At 40.8% G+C, this 18,611-nt stretch overlaps 1 protein-coding gene across 1 annotated transcript in view; it reads right to left on the bottom strand.

Annotated features, from left to right (window-relative positions):
- WHSC1L1 (Wolf-Hirschhorn syndrome candidate 1-like 1) overlaps window positions 1-18,611 on the bottom strand; it is an 82,486-nt gene that overhangs the window by 14,581 nt on the left and 49,294 nt on the right. The window contains exons 14-19 of the mRNA XM_015414191.1: window positions 14,039-14,188; window positions 10,937-11,093; window positions 8,427-8,629; window positions 7,260-7,372; window positions 5,599-5,868; window positions 23-139 (exon numbers count right to left, since the gene is read on the bottom strand). Of these exons, the coding sequence (XP_015269677.1) occupies window positions 23-139; window positions 5,599-5,868; window positions 7,260-7,372; window positions 8,427-8,629; window positions 10,937-11,093; window positions 14,039-14,188 (1,010 nt within the window). The remainder of the gene's footprint in view (window positions 1-22; window positions 140-5,598; window positions 5,869-7,259; window positions 7,373-8,426; window positions 8,630-10,936; window positions 11,094-14,038; window positions 14,189-18,611) is intronic.

Genomic DNA, 18,611 nt, shown 5'->3' with positions numbered 1-18,611 from the left:
ATGCACGAGAGTGTTCCTTTACCTTTGTAACAGTTAACATATAAAAATTTGTCACGCTGTTCTCATGGGCACGCTTGATTCGCAATCTGCATTCTTCCTCATCAATCAGTTCACCAACATACTCATTTACAAATTCACCCTGAAAGAAGTAAAAGACACTCACAATTACAATTGGTGCTGTTACTACAGAGAATAAGCAGAACTCCACCCCCTACCAAGTCCTTATTTTTTTTTTTTTAATTTATTTTGCGACTTGTATCCCGCCCTACACATAGTGTCTTAAGAGACTTCCCTTATAGTGCAGTGCAGACACACAGAAAGTTGGTCTTGGATCTTTGGTGCCTGAGTTGAGCTTATATTGCCACAATTAACTGTGCAGCCTTTAGCAAGTCACCCAGCTCTACCTTTCATTCCCACCTAATTCCAAGGAAGCTACTGATGTTCTAAATTGGTGCTTGAAGTCAGTAATGAGCTGGATGAGGGCGAACAAACTGAAACTTAATCCTGACAAGACAAATGTGCTCTGGGCTAGTAGAAAGACAGACCGGAGACTTGAAATTCCCCATCTTGGATGAAGTTACACTCCCCTTGAAAAGTCAGGTTCACAGTTTGGGAGTCCTGCTCGACACAGCTGTCACCTTTGAAAATTAGGTAGCTGCTGTGGTCTGAAGGGCTTTTACCCAGCTTTGGCTGGTGCACCAGCTACATCTGTTCTTTGCTCTGGCTGATCTAGACTGAACTACTGCGACAAGCTCTACTTGGGACTACCTTTGGAGAGTATTTGAATGCTACAGATATTGCAGAACACTCTCTAGACAGTTACTAGGATCACATGATCCAATCCTGCAGTAATTACACTGGCTTCTGATCCACTCCCAAGCCCAATTCGAGGTGTTGGTTTTGACCTCTAAAGCCCTGCATGGATTGGGACTGGAATATTTTCTCCTATGTGGTTCTGCCCAGAAATGAAGACCACAGGAGGAGGCTTTCTTCGCTGTCCCATCAACCAAAGAAGCTTGTCTGGTGAGTACACAAGAGAGGACCTTTTCAGTGGCAACCCTATGATTATGTAACAATCTCCCCACGGAGGTGCACCTGGAACCCTCTTTAGGACACAGCCAAAGACAGTTTTATGCATAATGGCATTTCCAATGTGTTATTCCTTTTAAATTGTGAACTATTGCTCTCTTTAAGAACCTACATTGACCATCAAATCAACTATTAGGTCTTTTGACTCCTTGAATGCCCAAGTGTGGCTTAATATATAGAGGTTCAAAAATATTAAATAAGGAATAAAGAGGAGTAATGAAATTATTCTTTAAATTACATGAAAGGAGCTTTTTCTCTCTTTCCAGAAATTCTTGGGAATCAAGTAGCTTAATTATTTATTTGTTGTTATTAACTGTTGCCTCCTCAGCAGCAGAAGACCATTGAACACAATGGATAATGTCTGCTTATCAGTTGGATGGCACAAGTGCTTAGAGTGCAAATGACTATCCACAGGGGTGCAGAGGCTAAAAGAAATTGGAAGATGGTCACCCTCTGTATAGTCTTCCATGATAACTTTCTGGACTAAACTGAAGTAATCTGCCACAATAATAAAGTAATCAATCACACTGGCCCCCTTATGGCCAAAAAAAGTAAATTCACCTTTTCCATAGATTCCTTTTCATCCATTTAAGATGACCAACCCTTTTTGCATGGAAAAATCAAACATTTTGAGTCCTGCAGTGTTAACTGTCTTATCTTTTGAGAATCTGTTATACAAATGAGGAAAGCTAGTTTCTTCTGGCTTGCAACCTAACCATTTTTTAACCAAACACTTGTCATCTTGACCAGTTCTAGTACTGAAACCACCTGCAATAAAGATCGGATAATTAGGGAACTGATGGATCAAACTGTCATAGGTTTCCAAAAAAAGGGACCAATAGGAGTCAAAGCATGTTGATGTTACTGTAAAGTTGATGTTACTATAAAGGAGAAATCAGTCAATTGTATCAAAGCAGCCGATATCAGATCAGATGAGGCAACTACCTCTAATTCAGAGATATTAAGAGTAGGCCAGCTAACTCGCCTCTTGGACTGTCAGACTGAAGATGAATAAGATGATATCAAAAGCAGATAGAAAAGAATTAACATCTAAAAAGAGAACTTTGGACTTCCAACTAGCTGCGTTCCAACTTACTATTGCTGTGTTACTATAAGGGCATTGTCACTGACTGTCAGGAATGCCATTTTCAATTGGGCTGGCTGAGAAGGCAACACTGGGATTTACAGAATGTATCTGAATTTTAGGTTCAAGGGGGACTGGGACTGAAATACCAGATGGAACGTCACAAGAAAATTTCTGTACTGGGAAGTAAGGGGGTCCCTTTTCTATGAAAGCTGGGCTCCCTTTTCTTCTGGTTTCTTCATGGGTTGTTTGTTTATTTCTCTGGGCTGGGAGTTTTTATGCAATTGCAATGTGGTGAGTTCTGCACTCTTATTATTCATCTTGTCATTGTTAGCAAATGTAGTTGCATTCCTTTGTTGGACCTTAATCAAGTGGCCTTGTAACTGTTCAAATCTCTTAATAATATCAGTTTGCTCTTCAAGAGGGACAGCCTCAAAAGAATTTTTAAAACTGCCATCAAGAGCATCCAGATCAATTTCCTTCGAAAATGCTGGGATGCAATTTTGATTTTTTCCTCACCCTTTGCGGTTCAAGCACTTTTCTGGCTTCTTGTGGAGTTGGTGGTTCTCTTAAGTCCATCAATGGAATCGCCAGAGCTTTAGAACCCTGCCTCTTGACTATTAAGAGTTTACTAATTTACGACTACCTAGGCCCCGGTCACACGGGCCAGATATCATGGGGGGGAGGTGTGGCTAATTGCTCCGGTGCAGTTTAATGCGCGATTACGCGATCAGACGCGCCAGCGGCACACCACGGGTCCTTCCCTCGGTGCCGGCAGGTAAACGAGGGACCGGAGGGGAATGCCACGCGCCGGCGCGATCACACCACGGGCGTCTGGAGGCAGCCCGTGGCAAACGTTTACTAGTACCTTGGAGGTACTAGTTTTTTAAGGCGCATTGTCGGCGGTAAGCCACGGGTGCGCTCCACTTCCCAGATGTTGGGGTGTGATCGTGCCCGGATAATCCGCCCACCATCCGTGCCTCTCCCGCGGCAACTTTGCCGTGTGACTGGGGCCATTGATACTTTTGGAGGCAAATGGGGAAGGAGAGGAGTGACTACAGTGGTTTTGAGAGGGTGCTGAGGGAAGACGCCATGACTATGAAACCATTCCCAATTTGACAAAATTAAAGATGGAAGTTTGGGGGAGTAAAATAAAAGCATTAATCGAAAAAAATGAAGGTTGCTAGATAATCATAATATTTTAATTGAGGCAGGGTGTATGTTAGATGCTCTTTTATAAGTCATTTATTATTCCAAGTAATAATTTTTCCTCCAAAGTGATAAATGTCTAACACAATTCTACAACGGTCTGGAACAGAAGGATCTTTCACAACATTAATGAGCTTTCCTCCAGTCCTTCAGTGGATTACTACTTGGGATTTGAGTGGATAGATAATCTATTTTTTCATATATATTTTTAGAGAGTCTGCAATAAGAAAAGTCTGTGAAGCCAACAGACTCAATATTGAGTCCCCATTTTTAGATATCTCAGACTATTGGAGCGTATTCTGCAGGTCACCCAAGTTTGGTGTAGTGGTTAAGTGTGCGGACTCTAATCTGGGAGAACCGGGTTTGATTCCCCACTCCTCCACTTGCACCTGCTGATGTGACCTTGGGTCAGTCACAAGCTTGTCCTTGAAAAAGAGTCCTCCTCCTCCTCCTCAGCTGCCTCTCTGGTTAGGGAGCTGTTCAAAAGATGATGGGTACTATCTACGTTAACATCATTTATTTAAGGTGCATTGTCGGCGGTAAGCTGTGAATGGTTGTAAAGTTTCAAAGCTGTTCCAAAAATTATGATTGAATCTAAGGGAATCCTCCACCCTACTTCGCTTAGGAGAATGGGGAGTAAGGTTCTCTAAGGGACAACTGCATTTATAGTTCATAATAATCACTTCTTTAACAGGGGGAAAGTATTAGACTTATACAGTATTTGTACTCTAAAACAAGTCCTACCTAATTAGAATATTTCAAGCTTATGCTTCTCAAATCCCTGATGCTATGTCTAGCCACAGCTAGATTACAAAGGCCCCGTCTTATTAATGTTGGGACCGGCTGTGTTAAATTGATCTCCGGGGGTATTACATCAGTCCCATACTAACATAGATTGCCCACTAACATTTGATTAGTTCTTCTGCCTACCAGCAGTTTTAAATAATTGGTTTTAACTAGTGGGTTTTATGTATTTTATTATTATTTATACTGTAAGCTGCCTTGAGTACCTATAAGATAGAAAGGTGGCTAATAAATTTTAAATAAATAAAATCCAGGCACCAGTTCCTCATCAGTAGCATTTGTTCATTTGATCTGCTTATTTAAAATGTTTCAGCCAAATGCTTTCATGGTGGTGGCGGTGGTGGAAAGTGCCGTCGGGTCACGGCTGACCTATGGCAACCCCGCACAGTTTTCAAGGCAAGAGATGTTGAGAGGTGGTTTGCCATTGCCTGCCTCCACATCACAACCCTTGTATTCTTTGGAGGTCCCCCATCCAAATACTTGACAGGCTGACCCTGCTTAGCTTCCAAGATCTGACAAGATCGGGCTATCCAGGGCTAGATAATGCTTTCATACTGGCTAACAAAAATAATGTTTAAAAACATAAAGGTACACCCAATAAACTGGGGCATCGATAAAATATCATCCTTTAGAAATAAACCTATTTATATAAAACTCCTAAGTAGTAGCCCAGAAAATATCAATTCTATACATCATGCTGATTCAAGAGTGGTCTCATCTCCCCATGCTTCGCCAAAAGAGCATATTACTCTACAATGACATAACTGCTCAAAGATCTGCATTAGCCATTAAGTCTCAGTGGTAAAAGAAGGGAGCAGAATTCCTAAAGCTGGAAAAGCTGTTCCATGTAAAGTGCTAAACATTATTCAAGATATTTTGAGATTTGACTCACTGGTCCTGAAGTTATTTTACAAAATAGTTCAAATATAAATTACTTGTACACATTCAGATTAGGCCGTCAAGCCACTTGAGATGTGTGGAGAACAGAACTCCAAAGAGCCCAGGAGGGCCTATATGAGATGTCCCTCCGTTTTATCCTTACGACATCATAGTCAGGTTAGGGCTGAGGCACAGCGATTGTGCCAAAGGTATACAATGAGATCCATGGCTGAGTGAACTTTCTCTGTCATAAGAACAATATTAAAAAACCTCTTCTATTCTTATATGTTCACTCTGAAAATTCCAGCCAGAAGATCATGGGGGCCATGAGATGGCGTAGGCTGCCAGTTCCCGTTGCTCATGCCACAACAAAATATAAGTGTCACAGCACATTGCTTTCATTTCTGATGGAATAGTAAGCAGTAGTTTTGAACTTGTTGAACCAATAGGAATTGTTTTTCACTTATGCTCTTTGAGTGGTCCCTGCTGTGAAGTCAAAGGGGGGGAAAGTTCTAATAAAAATCAGACGCTACCTTTTTAATGTTCCGTACTGTCCTAAGGCCCCAGCCACGCCGGTCTGTTTTTATGATTTCTGCTTCTGGATAGAGTCTTTTGGTGAAGCACTGGTTTTGACAGCGCTCTCCTGCAGGACAAACTTGGGGGTGGCACTCATACTGTAGCATTCGGTTCAGACACTCTGATTCCAGGCCACAAGGGTTCTCGTCTGTTGGCTTGCAGTTACAACGAGGGATTTCAGACAAGTCTGCAACTTGAATCTGAACCTTCCCTACTACTTTATTGGACTGTGGAAGAGAGAACACAAAGGTAAAACCTGGGTTTCTGGCATGTGTGTATGCACATTTACACAAGGTCCAGTCACACATGCATGTACACCATTTGAGTTCTCATCACTTGAATAAAAACATTTGACAACTAAAAAACACTATATTTGTGGTGACAGAAGAATACTTAACATTTATATAGTGCTTTCAGTGTTCAAAGTGCTTCATGTACATTATTTTCCTGCAATCTGTACAACAGCCCTGTAAGCTAGGCCAGTATCTTTATACCCATATTGCAGATCAGGAGCTGTGGATAAGAGGTTCAGAGAAGAAGATTTGTGCTAAAAATCTCCCAGATCACCGCTCAATCTCTTCACCACTACATCCCACATATCAGTGTGATATCTATAGGCAGCTTTTTCGCACATACAATTTATCTATTAGCAAACCACTTTCTCATAGACTTAGGCTCCCACTTATAATATGGGGTAATCATACTTGCTTACTTTATAGGGCTGTTGTAAGAATGATCATGATAACATATGTGAAGCACTACAGCACTGAAAATGCTACATAAATGCCAACGTAGTGAATGAGCAAAAAGGGCCATAGAGTTTACGGAAAAATGCACAATTACAAAATCTTATATATAATCTAAGTTGGAACATTAGAAAATCTATAGCAAACAATAACTTTCCGACTTTCAAGCAGGCCTGCATAGACCTGATTTTACAAACAAGTGTGCTTCTTAAAAGGGTATTCAACATAGAAAACTTATACTAGCTCATTAAACTGCCCTATTTCTAAAACAGACAATTCTTTCCAACTCCCACACACCCATGTTGTCTTTTTTCATAAATTGAACAGCAGCATTTGCAAAAAAACTGCAAAACAACAACCCCAAACCTAACCTCCCCAAACCAAACACCTTTTGTGAAAACAAAAACAAAAAACTCCACACCAAAAATTAGTTTATAATAAAAATAAACAAGATCATTTGAAGAACAAAAAATATCCTCAGACTGGAAAAGGCTTTTGCCTTAATCAACACAATAGAGCTCCTGTTGTTGATACGTGCATTTTTCTTAAAGCAAGTGGGGTTTATTTGTGGTTGTTAAACTGTGGTCGATTAGCAGCCAGTTTACATGACCTTATTTTTCAACACACAACAGCATGATTATGTGAAAGGGCTATCAAAGAGAGAGTTTTACAATCACATTACTGTAATGCCCAAAAAGGGAGGCAAACTTATCCCAGCAAACCCACTATTATGATCACCATAAGCGATCATGTGTACAGTTCTTCAAATTAATCAAGAACAGCAAATTGATTCCTTAAAGCATCCCTCTGTGTAAAGCCCAGTGCAACATTATGCCTATCTCATCCAAAATTAAAACAGAGAAAGGACTCACTTTAATGTGTTTGTAGGGAGGTGGTTTTCTCGAATTCCTCTCAATCTCAAGTGCTTCTTTGCTTTCTCTTTGTGCTTTCAGTTCCTGGAAGCGTTTTGCTGCTTCTTCAAGTGCTGTGTGAAGAAGCCCAAAATAGGGGAGTTAGTGTGAGCAGCTATTGCTGAGGGGCGCTTCACAATTAGCTGAGATTTGGTAATCCATAACAACGTGGTTTTAAACAATCATATGAGGCACTGGGGTTGTCACCCAGTTAAGGAAATTTTAGTTGATTATGTATTTAAATGTACAAATCAGCATCATAAGAAAAACAATTTGAGGAGGGGTTACAACATGCTTTCCTTGGTTTAAGATAATGTGCACACTCTTCCCAGCAGGCATCATCTTGGAAGAGGCATTCTCCCCTGTACAAGAGAGAAGAGTGAATGCCTCTTCTTGGAGAGTATTAGATGAGGCCAGGGGTCATTTCCTGCAGGAGCTCACAGGAGCGGAGCTCCGGCAGTAAAGAGCCCAGGGGGCGGGCACATGCAACAAGCCCCACCCCCTGCTCCCAGCAGCCCTCAGTCAGAGCAAGAAGCAGCCAGGTAAGTTGAAGAGCTTCCCCCGGCCCCCCAGTCCAAAACAGTCCAGTGGCACCTTTAAGACCAGGTTTTATTCAGGTACAAGCTCTCCCTCCTCTGCGAGGACAGATCTGCCCGTTTCCCCACCCCCAATAGCTAGGAATCCAAAACAGTCCAGTGGACCCTGAGCTGTGGGCGTTGCCTTCTGACACACTTCCGGTGATGCCAGGGGTGTGGCATATGCAAAGGAGTTATGCTAATGAGCTCCTGCACCTCTTTTTCTACGAAATGACCCCTGGATGAGGCATTCTCTTCTGTATGAGAGAGAAGGGAGAGAGGGACTTTCTTCTCTTACAGACAATATCTAACATCCAAATGTGCTACTGGATTAAGTATTTACAGAAGAAATAGGACATTCTGCCAGAATAGGTACTACTCACAATAAGGCATAGAGAGCAAAAGCATTTTAATCAGCACTCAAGGGAATTAAATAGAACTTGCAGTTTCACATGGACACAAAACACTATTTTCCATGCAATTCCATGCAGTTTTGTGGTGGTGTTTTTTGTTTTTTTTACTTAAACCACTATAAAATTTTGTTTAATTTTACCTTTCTTGAAGGTCTTGTTAATACTAGTTTGCCCCTCGGCAAAGCTTTTGTCTCCTTCAACATAAGGGAATACTCTGCCCTGGTGTACCCAATAGTAGTCATGTGAACCAAAGAAAAATACTGGGAAGTCCCCGATATCATGTTTGAGGCCCTGTATGTTGAGAGGAACAGACCTGGGGTTGCAGATCTCAGCTGGCCACCACCTAAAAAGTGTGGAGAAAGAAGAAAGGAGGGGGGAAAAGACCCAAAAATTATTCATCAATAAAAGCAAATGGTCTAGCTTTCAGCTCTTAAACCATAGCTCTGTTAGTTAAAGACATGCTATTTCTAGTCTACTTATACAGATAAGCTCCTATCACTTGCAGACCAACTCATAAATCAATGGACACTGTGTAGTGCCCTTTCATTTCAACAGGGTTTATGCAGAACCTCCCGTGAGATTACATATAACCTCTGCACAAACAAACATAATTCAGCCTTACAAGGGGGTTCACCAACATCACTGATGTACGAACATTTTAACTAGCATGTCTGCTTAGTTTATGTTCACATTAATCACCTATGTCCTATGACACACTGGTGGCCCGGCCACAAAGCAGCATTGCTGGCACCAAACACTATTGCATGGAGTTTTGCTGAAGATGCACACAGAACTACTACACTACTATATCAATGTATTTCAGGCTATACAGCCTGGAATATTGAAAACCAAATGCACTAGCCGAAACAGAATGAGAGATATGTCCATGTATGAGTGGAAGAGTTCAGGTTTTACATGTGCAAGTTCTTCAGATCACTGCATGGAGACTTTTATTTAAAAAAGGCTAGGAAAGGCACTGGCCAGAAAAGCTGTTATTAGTCAGAGAAGAGAATATAGTTGGCTAGACAGGGGTAAATTCCAGGATTCAAGAATTTACTGTATCATTTCACTCAGTACTAATGACACTTCAGTGGTGGCCCCTATGGCACAAGAAGGATACTGACGAGTTGGAAAGGATTTGCAAAGACGTTTTTAATTATCAAAGCTGTAGAAGACAAGTCATGTGAGAAGAGGATGAAGGGATGAAGAATCTTTAGCTTAGAGAAAAGACAACGAGGAGATGCAGATATGTCCACAGTTTTCAAATTATGTAGGATCACAGCAATAAGAGATGAGAGGGGATAAGTTGGTAACAAGCAAAAAATTAAACATCAAGGCAGCAGATGTACGCTAAACTTTTTTTTAAGGGAGTAAATAAGCACCTGATGGGCAACTTTTCCTGTCTTAGGGAGTGCCGGAATAAGATGAATTATTTCTGTTTCATGGTAGTTCTGGCCCCAGTCATGCAGGGGTCACTGGAATACTTTTATATCTTATTCTAAACCCAGGCTACAGAGTGCAGGCCAAAAAACCTCCACAATGAGGCCAAGCATAGATGAGGCCTATTATTCTACAAAGCCAGGTTTGCAGAAAAATTCCAAACATTTTTGGAATGCCTCTCCCAGTATGCCCCTGGAAGAGTGTTATGCTCATGAAATAAGAACTTCCTGGTGGTCACCAGCCCGAGAGAAGTTCAGCTGTCCTTGACCAGGGGTGTTCCCCTGCCTGGTGGAACACTCTGCTGGAAGACATCTGTGCCCTGCAGGAGTTATTACCATTCCACAGGGCATGCAAGGCAGAGATGTTCCACCGTACTTTCAGTTGAGTACAGCTACGGGGACATCCTTTGGCACGCTTACACAAGTCCCCATCCCTCGAACCCCTCCCCATAGGGAGCCTGGGGAGCTGGAATCTTTCCGCCATCTTATATACGCTGTGTTTTCGCCATTTTGTCTATGCTGTTTTAGGTACTTGGTATTTATCGGGCTGCTTTAATTTAGTTTTAATCTGAGATTTGTATATTATTTTGTTGTAAGCCTCCCTGAGCCCTACTAGTAGGGAAGGGCAGCCTAGTAAATCTAATTAAATAAATAAATAGTGCTGTGTGTACCTGCATAGACAACATACAGGACCTCAGCAAGCAGGGGTGAAGGTGGGTGCTGGTGGCAGCAGAGAAGAAGCCAGGAAGAGAGGGTGGGCAAGCATGCATTTAAAGCATGTGTGCAAGAAAATATATGCCCAATGGAACCCTTCCTTTCCTAATTTTGGACAGGCTTCGAATCCCCTACTGACAAAAATGAAGAAACCATGCGTTAACCTATAAAATAGCTGTAAAAATAGGTAAAAGTGGAGTGAACTCTGCTGGACTTCAAAGCCAGGGTTGAAAGCCATGAAATTCCTTGAGAGACCCTGGGCTAATCTCCCACCCACCCCTGTCTCACTCTGCCCCTAGCCTACCACACAGGTTTGTTCCAATGATAAAACAGGAGAAAATCCCCCATACATGTTGCACTAAGCTCCATGAAGGAAAGGCCAAACACATATGAGAGAAAGTAAAAAGTGCAAAATATTCTGTATGTTGAAGTACTCTACAAGGTATAACAAACAATAGTTTGATAATAAAAGTAATTTCCATTTGACTTTAACTTGCCTGTAATTTCCAAGCTTGACCCAAACAATCTGCTTGTATCGTAGTTTCTTGCCAGCTTTACAGTCATTGCAGTTCCAGGAGCCACCTGGCATCTCTATGTTAAGACATTCCGGGTGGAAGGATGCAGGACATGATTCGCAACATAACAACTTTCCACCTTTAAACAAACAGCATTGTTTACTTTACAGTTAAAGACACCAGGTAGAAAACCCATTTTCCCCAGCTTTTATTTTTCAAAAATTGTTGAAAACAGAATTGTTGTATCATACAATACGAATGGCAAACATAAAGGATCAAGTCAGAATTACAATGCTGGATTAAACACACACAGTCTATTTGATCAGTCTTGTACAAACAGAACTCCCAAGCCAAGCAATTACACAATTGGGTTTCATTTTTTTTATAGATAATCCAGCCAAGTTGGCAATCAGATATATTTTCCAAGAAAGAAGTATCTGAATATGGCAACTGTGCACAATTTATCTTTTCTGAGATAATGTAACAAATGGCAGTATTTCAGACAAATGATTGAAGACTATGAAATCAGTTTTAAACCTGCATTGCTGTGACTGGATCCCTTAGCAATCAGTTAGTGCAAAGATGCAGCCTATAGGTTGATCAATTTTTTCCTGTTTTAAAAATAATGTCAGAAAAAGGTTATTCTAGAATTTTAAAAGTGTGGATGTTTACTGATTCTGTAAACTGAAGCTTTCCTGACACAACGGCCTGGTGCAGACATACTTTCCCGAGCTCTCAACCATTTTTAAAACTTATTTATGGCATTGGCTACAATCACTTGTGCCCTACTTCCCCATTCCTTATGCACTGGTTTCCCTTTTCAGCACTAACCATGGTGCAGCATTAGATCTAAACTGATGTTAGCTTTAGCCATGGTTAGCTTCCAATCAGAGTGTGTAGGAGTTAAGAGATCAGGAATGTTACATTTGCACTGGACATCTGCCTTTTGCATTCTCATCTCATCTAGGTTAAATACTTATACAAAAAAAGTAGAGGATATTTGGGGGTGGGGACCAGTGTTTGATTTGCCTTTGGATTTGTTTACTCTGGGTAGCAAATGCCTTTGCTACATTTAATATAAAATCTTATGAGCATTTTACTCCTTCAAGGAGGAGGAGTCCTACAAATTTAGAAAAGAGCATGTTAAGCTATTTTTGAGTATCAAAGGTAATTTGGATTCTTATTTTACAAAAGGCTGTCAGAAAATCTTGTCCACCTATAGACTTTCAAACCTGTAATTGCACTGATTGTTACAGAGCACAAAAAAGAGCTTGTTAAACAACAACAAAGCCATTACTATATTTCCTCTGCTGTGAATGTAATAAAGCCTCAAAGTTTAGCTATCCCACTGATTTCAAAATCCCAGAATTAATTCTTAAAAGAGTAAGCATCGTTTCAGAGGAAATACAGCCCCAATCATTGAAAAAATGCCCAAATATGGTATAAAAGATGTGAAAAATCAAAGCATACAAACAAAAAAAATGCACACACAAAATTCAATGCTATGCAAGTAAACTTGGCTCTTATAATGCATTAGTAAGATTTGCTGAAGCTAAGCGGAAAGAGGGCTCAAAATAATTTTGATTGTCTCAAGTTTCACAGTGATGGATTCCCACCTATGCATATGGCAAGTGATGTATTTTGGCCAGACAAGTCAGGGCAGCAGTTCTACACACAATTTTTGAGTGTTCCAATACTCAGGGATGACACGATTGCTTTCTGAACTGTACAGATACAAGTTGTTTCCTGGATTTTTTTAACCAGTTAATTACATGAAAACACTGAGGCCTTATGAGAACATGACAGCCAATGGATGGATGTCCAACAGACCTGGAAAAGATGCCTGGTGGGTGGTGCAGGTGGGATCCTGCTCTCCCATGTGCACATAGCTCTACCCACTTAGAACTGTTGCCTTTTTCTTGTGATTCTTTGAGCAGAACAACAGTTACACGAAGGGTTGCCTTCTGGCCGGTTTTGAACTGGCTGGCTTATTGTCTTGGCTGAGTTGTAACGTTGAAAAAAATGACAATTTGAATTTCTATATATTTAAATAAATGTTTCCAAATAAATGCTAATTCCACCACCACCCACCTCAAACGGGTGGCATCCCAAGGATATTATACAGTTCTGTGAAATTACCGGAATTTTTTAAAAGCCTTCCGTCTTAACTCCTGAATACAATTGTTCCTTGTGTGCTGTTTGAAGGACAAGGTTTGCTTCTTTCACATGAAGTTCCTTAAGAGGCAGGTGGGAAGCAGGAGTCTCCATAGTGTGGAATATACCCACTCAAGAGCCCCACATTCATGAAGATGGGTCTGGTGTAACAACTGCCTGGGAGGAAATCTAGCTATGGATGTAGTAGAAAGGTTCACCAGCCAAAACCCAAGTGTCTGCTTAAGACTTGGTTTTCTTCTGACCTACCAACACAGCAATACAGGTGACAAAGTCCTGGCCTTTCCTCCAGCTATGGATAAAACAGTTGAGGAAGCAGCTGCCTAGGCAGTGGCTACCAACAAAGGGGAATATCAAGGCCCAGTTCAAAGCCCTAGCAGCCCTACCGGAACACCTGCTTGAAAAAGTACCACTACAACAGCACAAACCATAGCAGCCACATGTATAGCCCCTCACATGTTGCTGTTGGTTCATACACTTGGTGACTCCAGGCTATCCCATTCTGGCCACAGAGTGGGTTTGCTGAGTGAACTGGCCCCTAATATTACCTACCTCCTTAAGTGTGGTTCCTGGCTATTACATACATACAACACAAAGATACAAAAACAGACTCTATAAGGATGTTAGTTCCATCTGATGATCTAAGCAAGACTATCAGATTAGCTGATAGAGTGCCCACTCACTTCTTGAGTGAAATTTAGCAAGATTAATTATTTTAAGCCCTTTTGCAGTATTTTGCCAACATGAATGCACACTCACAATAAGCGATGAGTGAAGTTCACCAAGCGCAACAAGAAGGTGCTGGATGAGAGCATACAGAGCTTGATTTAATTTAAAAAAGCCAAACAAAATAGAAAGGAAAAAGCAGGAAAAGTGAAAGAAAATTAAAGAGAAAGAAGCTATTTTGGTTACCTTTCTCACATTTCTTTTTGGAAGCTGACGAAGAAGGAGGAATCATAGGTAATTTCATCAACTCAGCACGATTTGATTCATTCAGTAGGTAGTGAGATTTATAGGCATATGAACTGAACAGGGGGTCTGAATGATCCTGCACTATCAGCCCTATACGAAACAAACAGAAAGAAATGAGTTGCAATGAAACTACCCATGATTCCATAAGGATAAAAATAAAAATAAAACCAAATTAAACACCTATTATGAATACATCACTTATGCTTTTAAGTATGAAAGAAAAGATGATGTGATGAGAAAAAGAAAAAGTGACAGAAAAAAAGTTTCTATGTCTACTAAGAGGTCACATTGAACAAGATGGCATCAATGCCTAGGAGGAAAGATAAGATCTAGTTCCAAACTGAGCTGCACCTGCACTCTATTTTAAATCTGTATGCTTTAGAAGAAGCACTTGTTATTTTCTTTGCAATGTTCCTTCCCTGGAAAAGGAGAGGAAGCTAACCAGGAAGAAGCTATCAATGCCATCAGCAGAGACTAGGAACTTAAAAACTATGTGCGTGGACTACAGACCTACTGAGGCAAGCTTGTCAATGTTGTAAAACTAATAGTGAACTCTGTTTCCAACTGTGCAATTCAGCCCAGAATCAAACAGCCAGTTCAGATATTACTCACCAGGGGGGAAAATGATAGAAGTTTGTTCTTCTAGTCCCTTTTTGTGGGGACAAAGCATCTAATTGAGGCTGTACTGTGTTTCTTTCAACAGTAATCTCCCTGTCTTGACCACACCACCCCTCATCCCTGGAAAGAATGAAGGCTTTTTTTTTTAAACAATATTGGGGTGATACAGCATTCAAATAAATGCAGTATAGCCTGGATCAGATTTCTTTTTTTTCCTCATGGTGCACAGATAATATTTTAAAGGCCTGTTGCCCTAGTTTTCACTAGGTTGGGCATTTCACCCTTGTAAGCTACATTTCAACCAATAATTTTTCTTACTTAAATTTTTTCCAGTATCCAGTGATAGTGGGAAAGGCCTTCAAAGGGTAATGCTGATGTAAATCAATATTTCCCCCCCAGAATGGTTCTGAACAACCACATAAGCAGCCTTTCTGTAATTCTTAATTGGCCAGCTCAATCCTGAAGTCAGAGGACTGGCAATTTCTCCCTGCTTCTGTGGCATCTGCCAGCGTGCTCCTTCCTTTATATAGAGACTTAGGGTGCTGACAGGCCATTTGTATTGCATGGACTCAAACATTTCTAAGCATGCAAATTTTAAAAAATACACATTTGAGATTATGAAGCTTCTGATTATCTTAACAGAAGGGGTCTGGGTGGATTTTACATTGATATAGAGGTGCAGCTGTTGAATTCTTCAACATAACTCTCTGGTGTATAGCTTTGCCTTCGTTTCCTACTCTAACTACCAACAACTACCAAATTCACACAGAATTCTCAGTCTTAAAGCCCTATGACTTTACTGCAACAAAATGTTGAATATATCAACACCAAATTTTGGGTTCTTTAATAAAGACCTGAACTAGAAATCACGTTTTTAAGCTGTGGAGAATGTCTCTTTAAAAATGAATGAGAGCTTAATTCAGCTGGGAACTGAGGCATGGAGAGGGACTCCTGCCTCCCCTTAGTACTGTTGTCCGTGTGCCTCTCTAACCCCCCCCCCCCGTTTTCCTTAGTTGAAAGGACACTGGAGAGGGATAACTTAGGAGGGGAGAGCTTAATTCAGCTGGGAACTGAGGCATGGAGAGGGACTCCTGCTTCCCCTTAGTACTGTTGTCCTGAGCCAAAATGGTGTTCAGGGAGTTATCCCCCCTCCCTTTTGTAGGTGCATATGGAGTATTCTATGCACATGCAACTGCAAGAACAGGAAAAATAATTCCCTCTCCAGTGTCCTTTCAACTAGGGAAAATGGAAAAAAAGGAAGGAAGGGGGGGGGGGGGGGTGGTAGAGAGACACACGGAGCAGACTATCAAAAATGTAATGTGTAGCTCGGCCCAAAGACACACAATGCCTTGATAAAACTGATTGTGTAAGGTCTGGACTGAATTATTCTCAGGAACTCCAACAGTAAGGCTTTGGGGAACTCTAGTTTTTTAGCAGGACAGGGAGGCAGACAAGACTGACTAAGGCCGAGGACAAGAAAGATACACTTGGTGGAAAGAAGTTGCACAAATGTTCTCCTTCTTCCTCATCTACTTCATGCGACAAAGTCAACAGGTTTTTTTTAATCCACTTGTATGGCTTTACATTAATGTGCTTTAGTTACATATATGTAAAAGGGGGGGGGAGAGATTTCAGTGTACTAAAACCCTGAGATTTTCTGATGGCCTGCTATATCAACTTCTCCATATATTAGGTCAACTGTCTAATGCCTTATTTTGAAAGCTAAAAGCCACTTTAATTTTTAAAAACCTGCATTGTGAACTTTTACCTACTGAATGGAACAGTGAAATATGGTAACTGAACATTTTGGCAGCTTAATATCCAGTACAAGAAGCAAGAAACCTTCCTTTTTGATCCCTATCGGGACAAGGCTCCATTGCAAACCTTCATACGGCCAAGATGGCTTGCTACACCATGCCCACTGAACTGCCTTCAGGAAATTTTCAGGTTAGCAGTACACAAATACAGAAGGCTTCATGCAGCCACAACAAATTGAAGCTCACTCTTAAAAATCCCCACCAGATCCTGAAATACACCATCTGCACAAGTGATATTTTTAAACTAGCTGTGTGTTGGGTTCAGACTGCAAGGGCACAAATGAAAGGCTTCACCAGTGATTCCCCTCACACCAGAGCAAAATAGTGGAACTCCTTCACCAAAGTCCAAGCATGGAGCCTTCTGGAAACATTACAAGATCAACCTGTATGAGCCGGGCTTTGAGGCACCTGAATGAGATGGGCTATAAATCTGAACTAATAAAGGAAAAAGTTACTTCTTTGTTTTAAAAGAGAGTGTTTAGTTACAGAATCCCTCAAGAAATATTTTCAGCTGTGGAAACTAGCTTGGCCAATTTACAAAAGATTTTTTCCTCTATGTTGTACTTGCCAAAAACAATGAGAAATGTCAAGCTGTAAAGAATTGTTAGAAAGACAAATCCTCCTTACATCTATTTTAAATGGGTGATTAACAGGCAATATAGCATTTACATCTATAGACAAGATTGCTCCAACAGATGCAGCTCTCTGAAAGGCAACAATACTGGCACACTGTACTGGCTAAGAGAATAAGCTCATCATCTGGAAGGTCCCAATCAAACCTTGCCTCTTCCACAAACTCACTAGGTGGCCTTTAGGGGTGTGCATTCAGTTTATCCAAGCCGGGAAAAACCCCTGAAAAATACTTTGCTGGTATTTGGGGGGAATTTTTTCAGCTGGATATCAGCCAGGGTATTTATCTGACTATCTGATCTGGCCAAGCCTGAAAAATCCCCAAAATATTTGGGATTTTTGGAGCTGCCAGATAGCTGGTGTTAAAGGGTATTTAAAGGGATTGCAGTCCCTTTAAACACTTTCTGGGTGAAGCTTCAGCTTGGAGAAGACATTTAAAGGGACTGCAGTCCCTTTAAATACCTTCGGAGTTCAGCCGCAGCTTGCAAAGGTATTTAAAGGGACTGTGAGCCCTTTAAATGCCTTACCCCTCTATTGGAAACAAGCAATCAAAACAATAATGTGAAGGTACCTTCCCCAAACCAAATTACACATAATTGATAAAGAATTTGATCCAACTTGTAGAAAAAACTGTGGAGCACGGGCAAATTACCTACACTGTTGGTGGTCTTGTAAATATATACAAGTGTTCTGGTCACAGGTGGTTAAACATATAAAGTTGATTATGAACTATACAATTCTTTTTTTTTTACCAGAAACTATGCTTTTAAACAAATTGATAGAACCACAATTTAATAGACAAACAACAGAATTAATCCTAATTTTAACTTCAACAGCTAGACTAACAATAGCTGCAAAGTGGCTAGAGAAGGCTCCACCCATAATTGAACAATGGCAAAATTGAATATGAGATCAATTTATTATGAGTAAAATTGCTCTGAATATTTCTAATCCACCCTCAGACCAATACAATCCTAAATTCACAAAAATTTGGTTTCCCCTTTTAAGCTCAATGATGGAATATCATATTAGTCCTAAGAACCCTTATTATAGATCGTTGCTATATTTTTAATTTTTAGATGTTATCGTTGAAACTGTATTAAATATTCTATAAGAGACTATTATAATTAATGTACTAAAGTACTTTATGACAAGGCGCTGTATTGTAAGATGTTTGGAAACTGAAATAATAAAAAACAGGGGGCCCCCATCCCCAGAGACTCCCAGATTGATTCTTCATTATACCCTATGGCATGGGTGTCAAACATACGGCCCCTGCAGGGTTCCAATCCGACCTGAGAGCAACTGACTCTGTACTGCTTTCTGCTTCTTACATTGCAGCTCCTTTGGGCCAGTCTCTTTTATTTCCAGCTTCAGAGGAGAGAAGGAAAGCCTTCCTTCAATTGGCCGAGGGCTCCTTCACCCCTCCTCTGGGGAGGGGGGGAGGG

This window comes from Gekko japonicus, unplaced genomic scaffold, assembly GCF_001447785.1.
Source record: "Gekko japonicus isolate JY-2015 unplaced genomic scaffold, Gekko_japonicus_V1.1 scaffold9, whole genome shotgun sequence".
Taxonomy (NCBI): Eukaryota; Metazoa; Chordata; class Lepidosauria; order Squamata; family Gekkonidae; genus Gekko; species Gekko japonicus.
The sequence above is the reverse complement of the archived record's forward strand: the minus strand, read 5'-3'. Positions and strand labels throughout refer to the sequence as shown.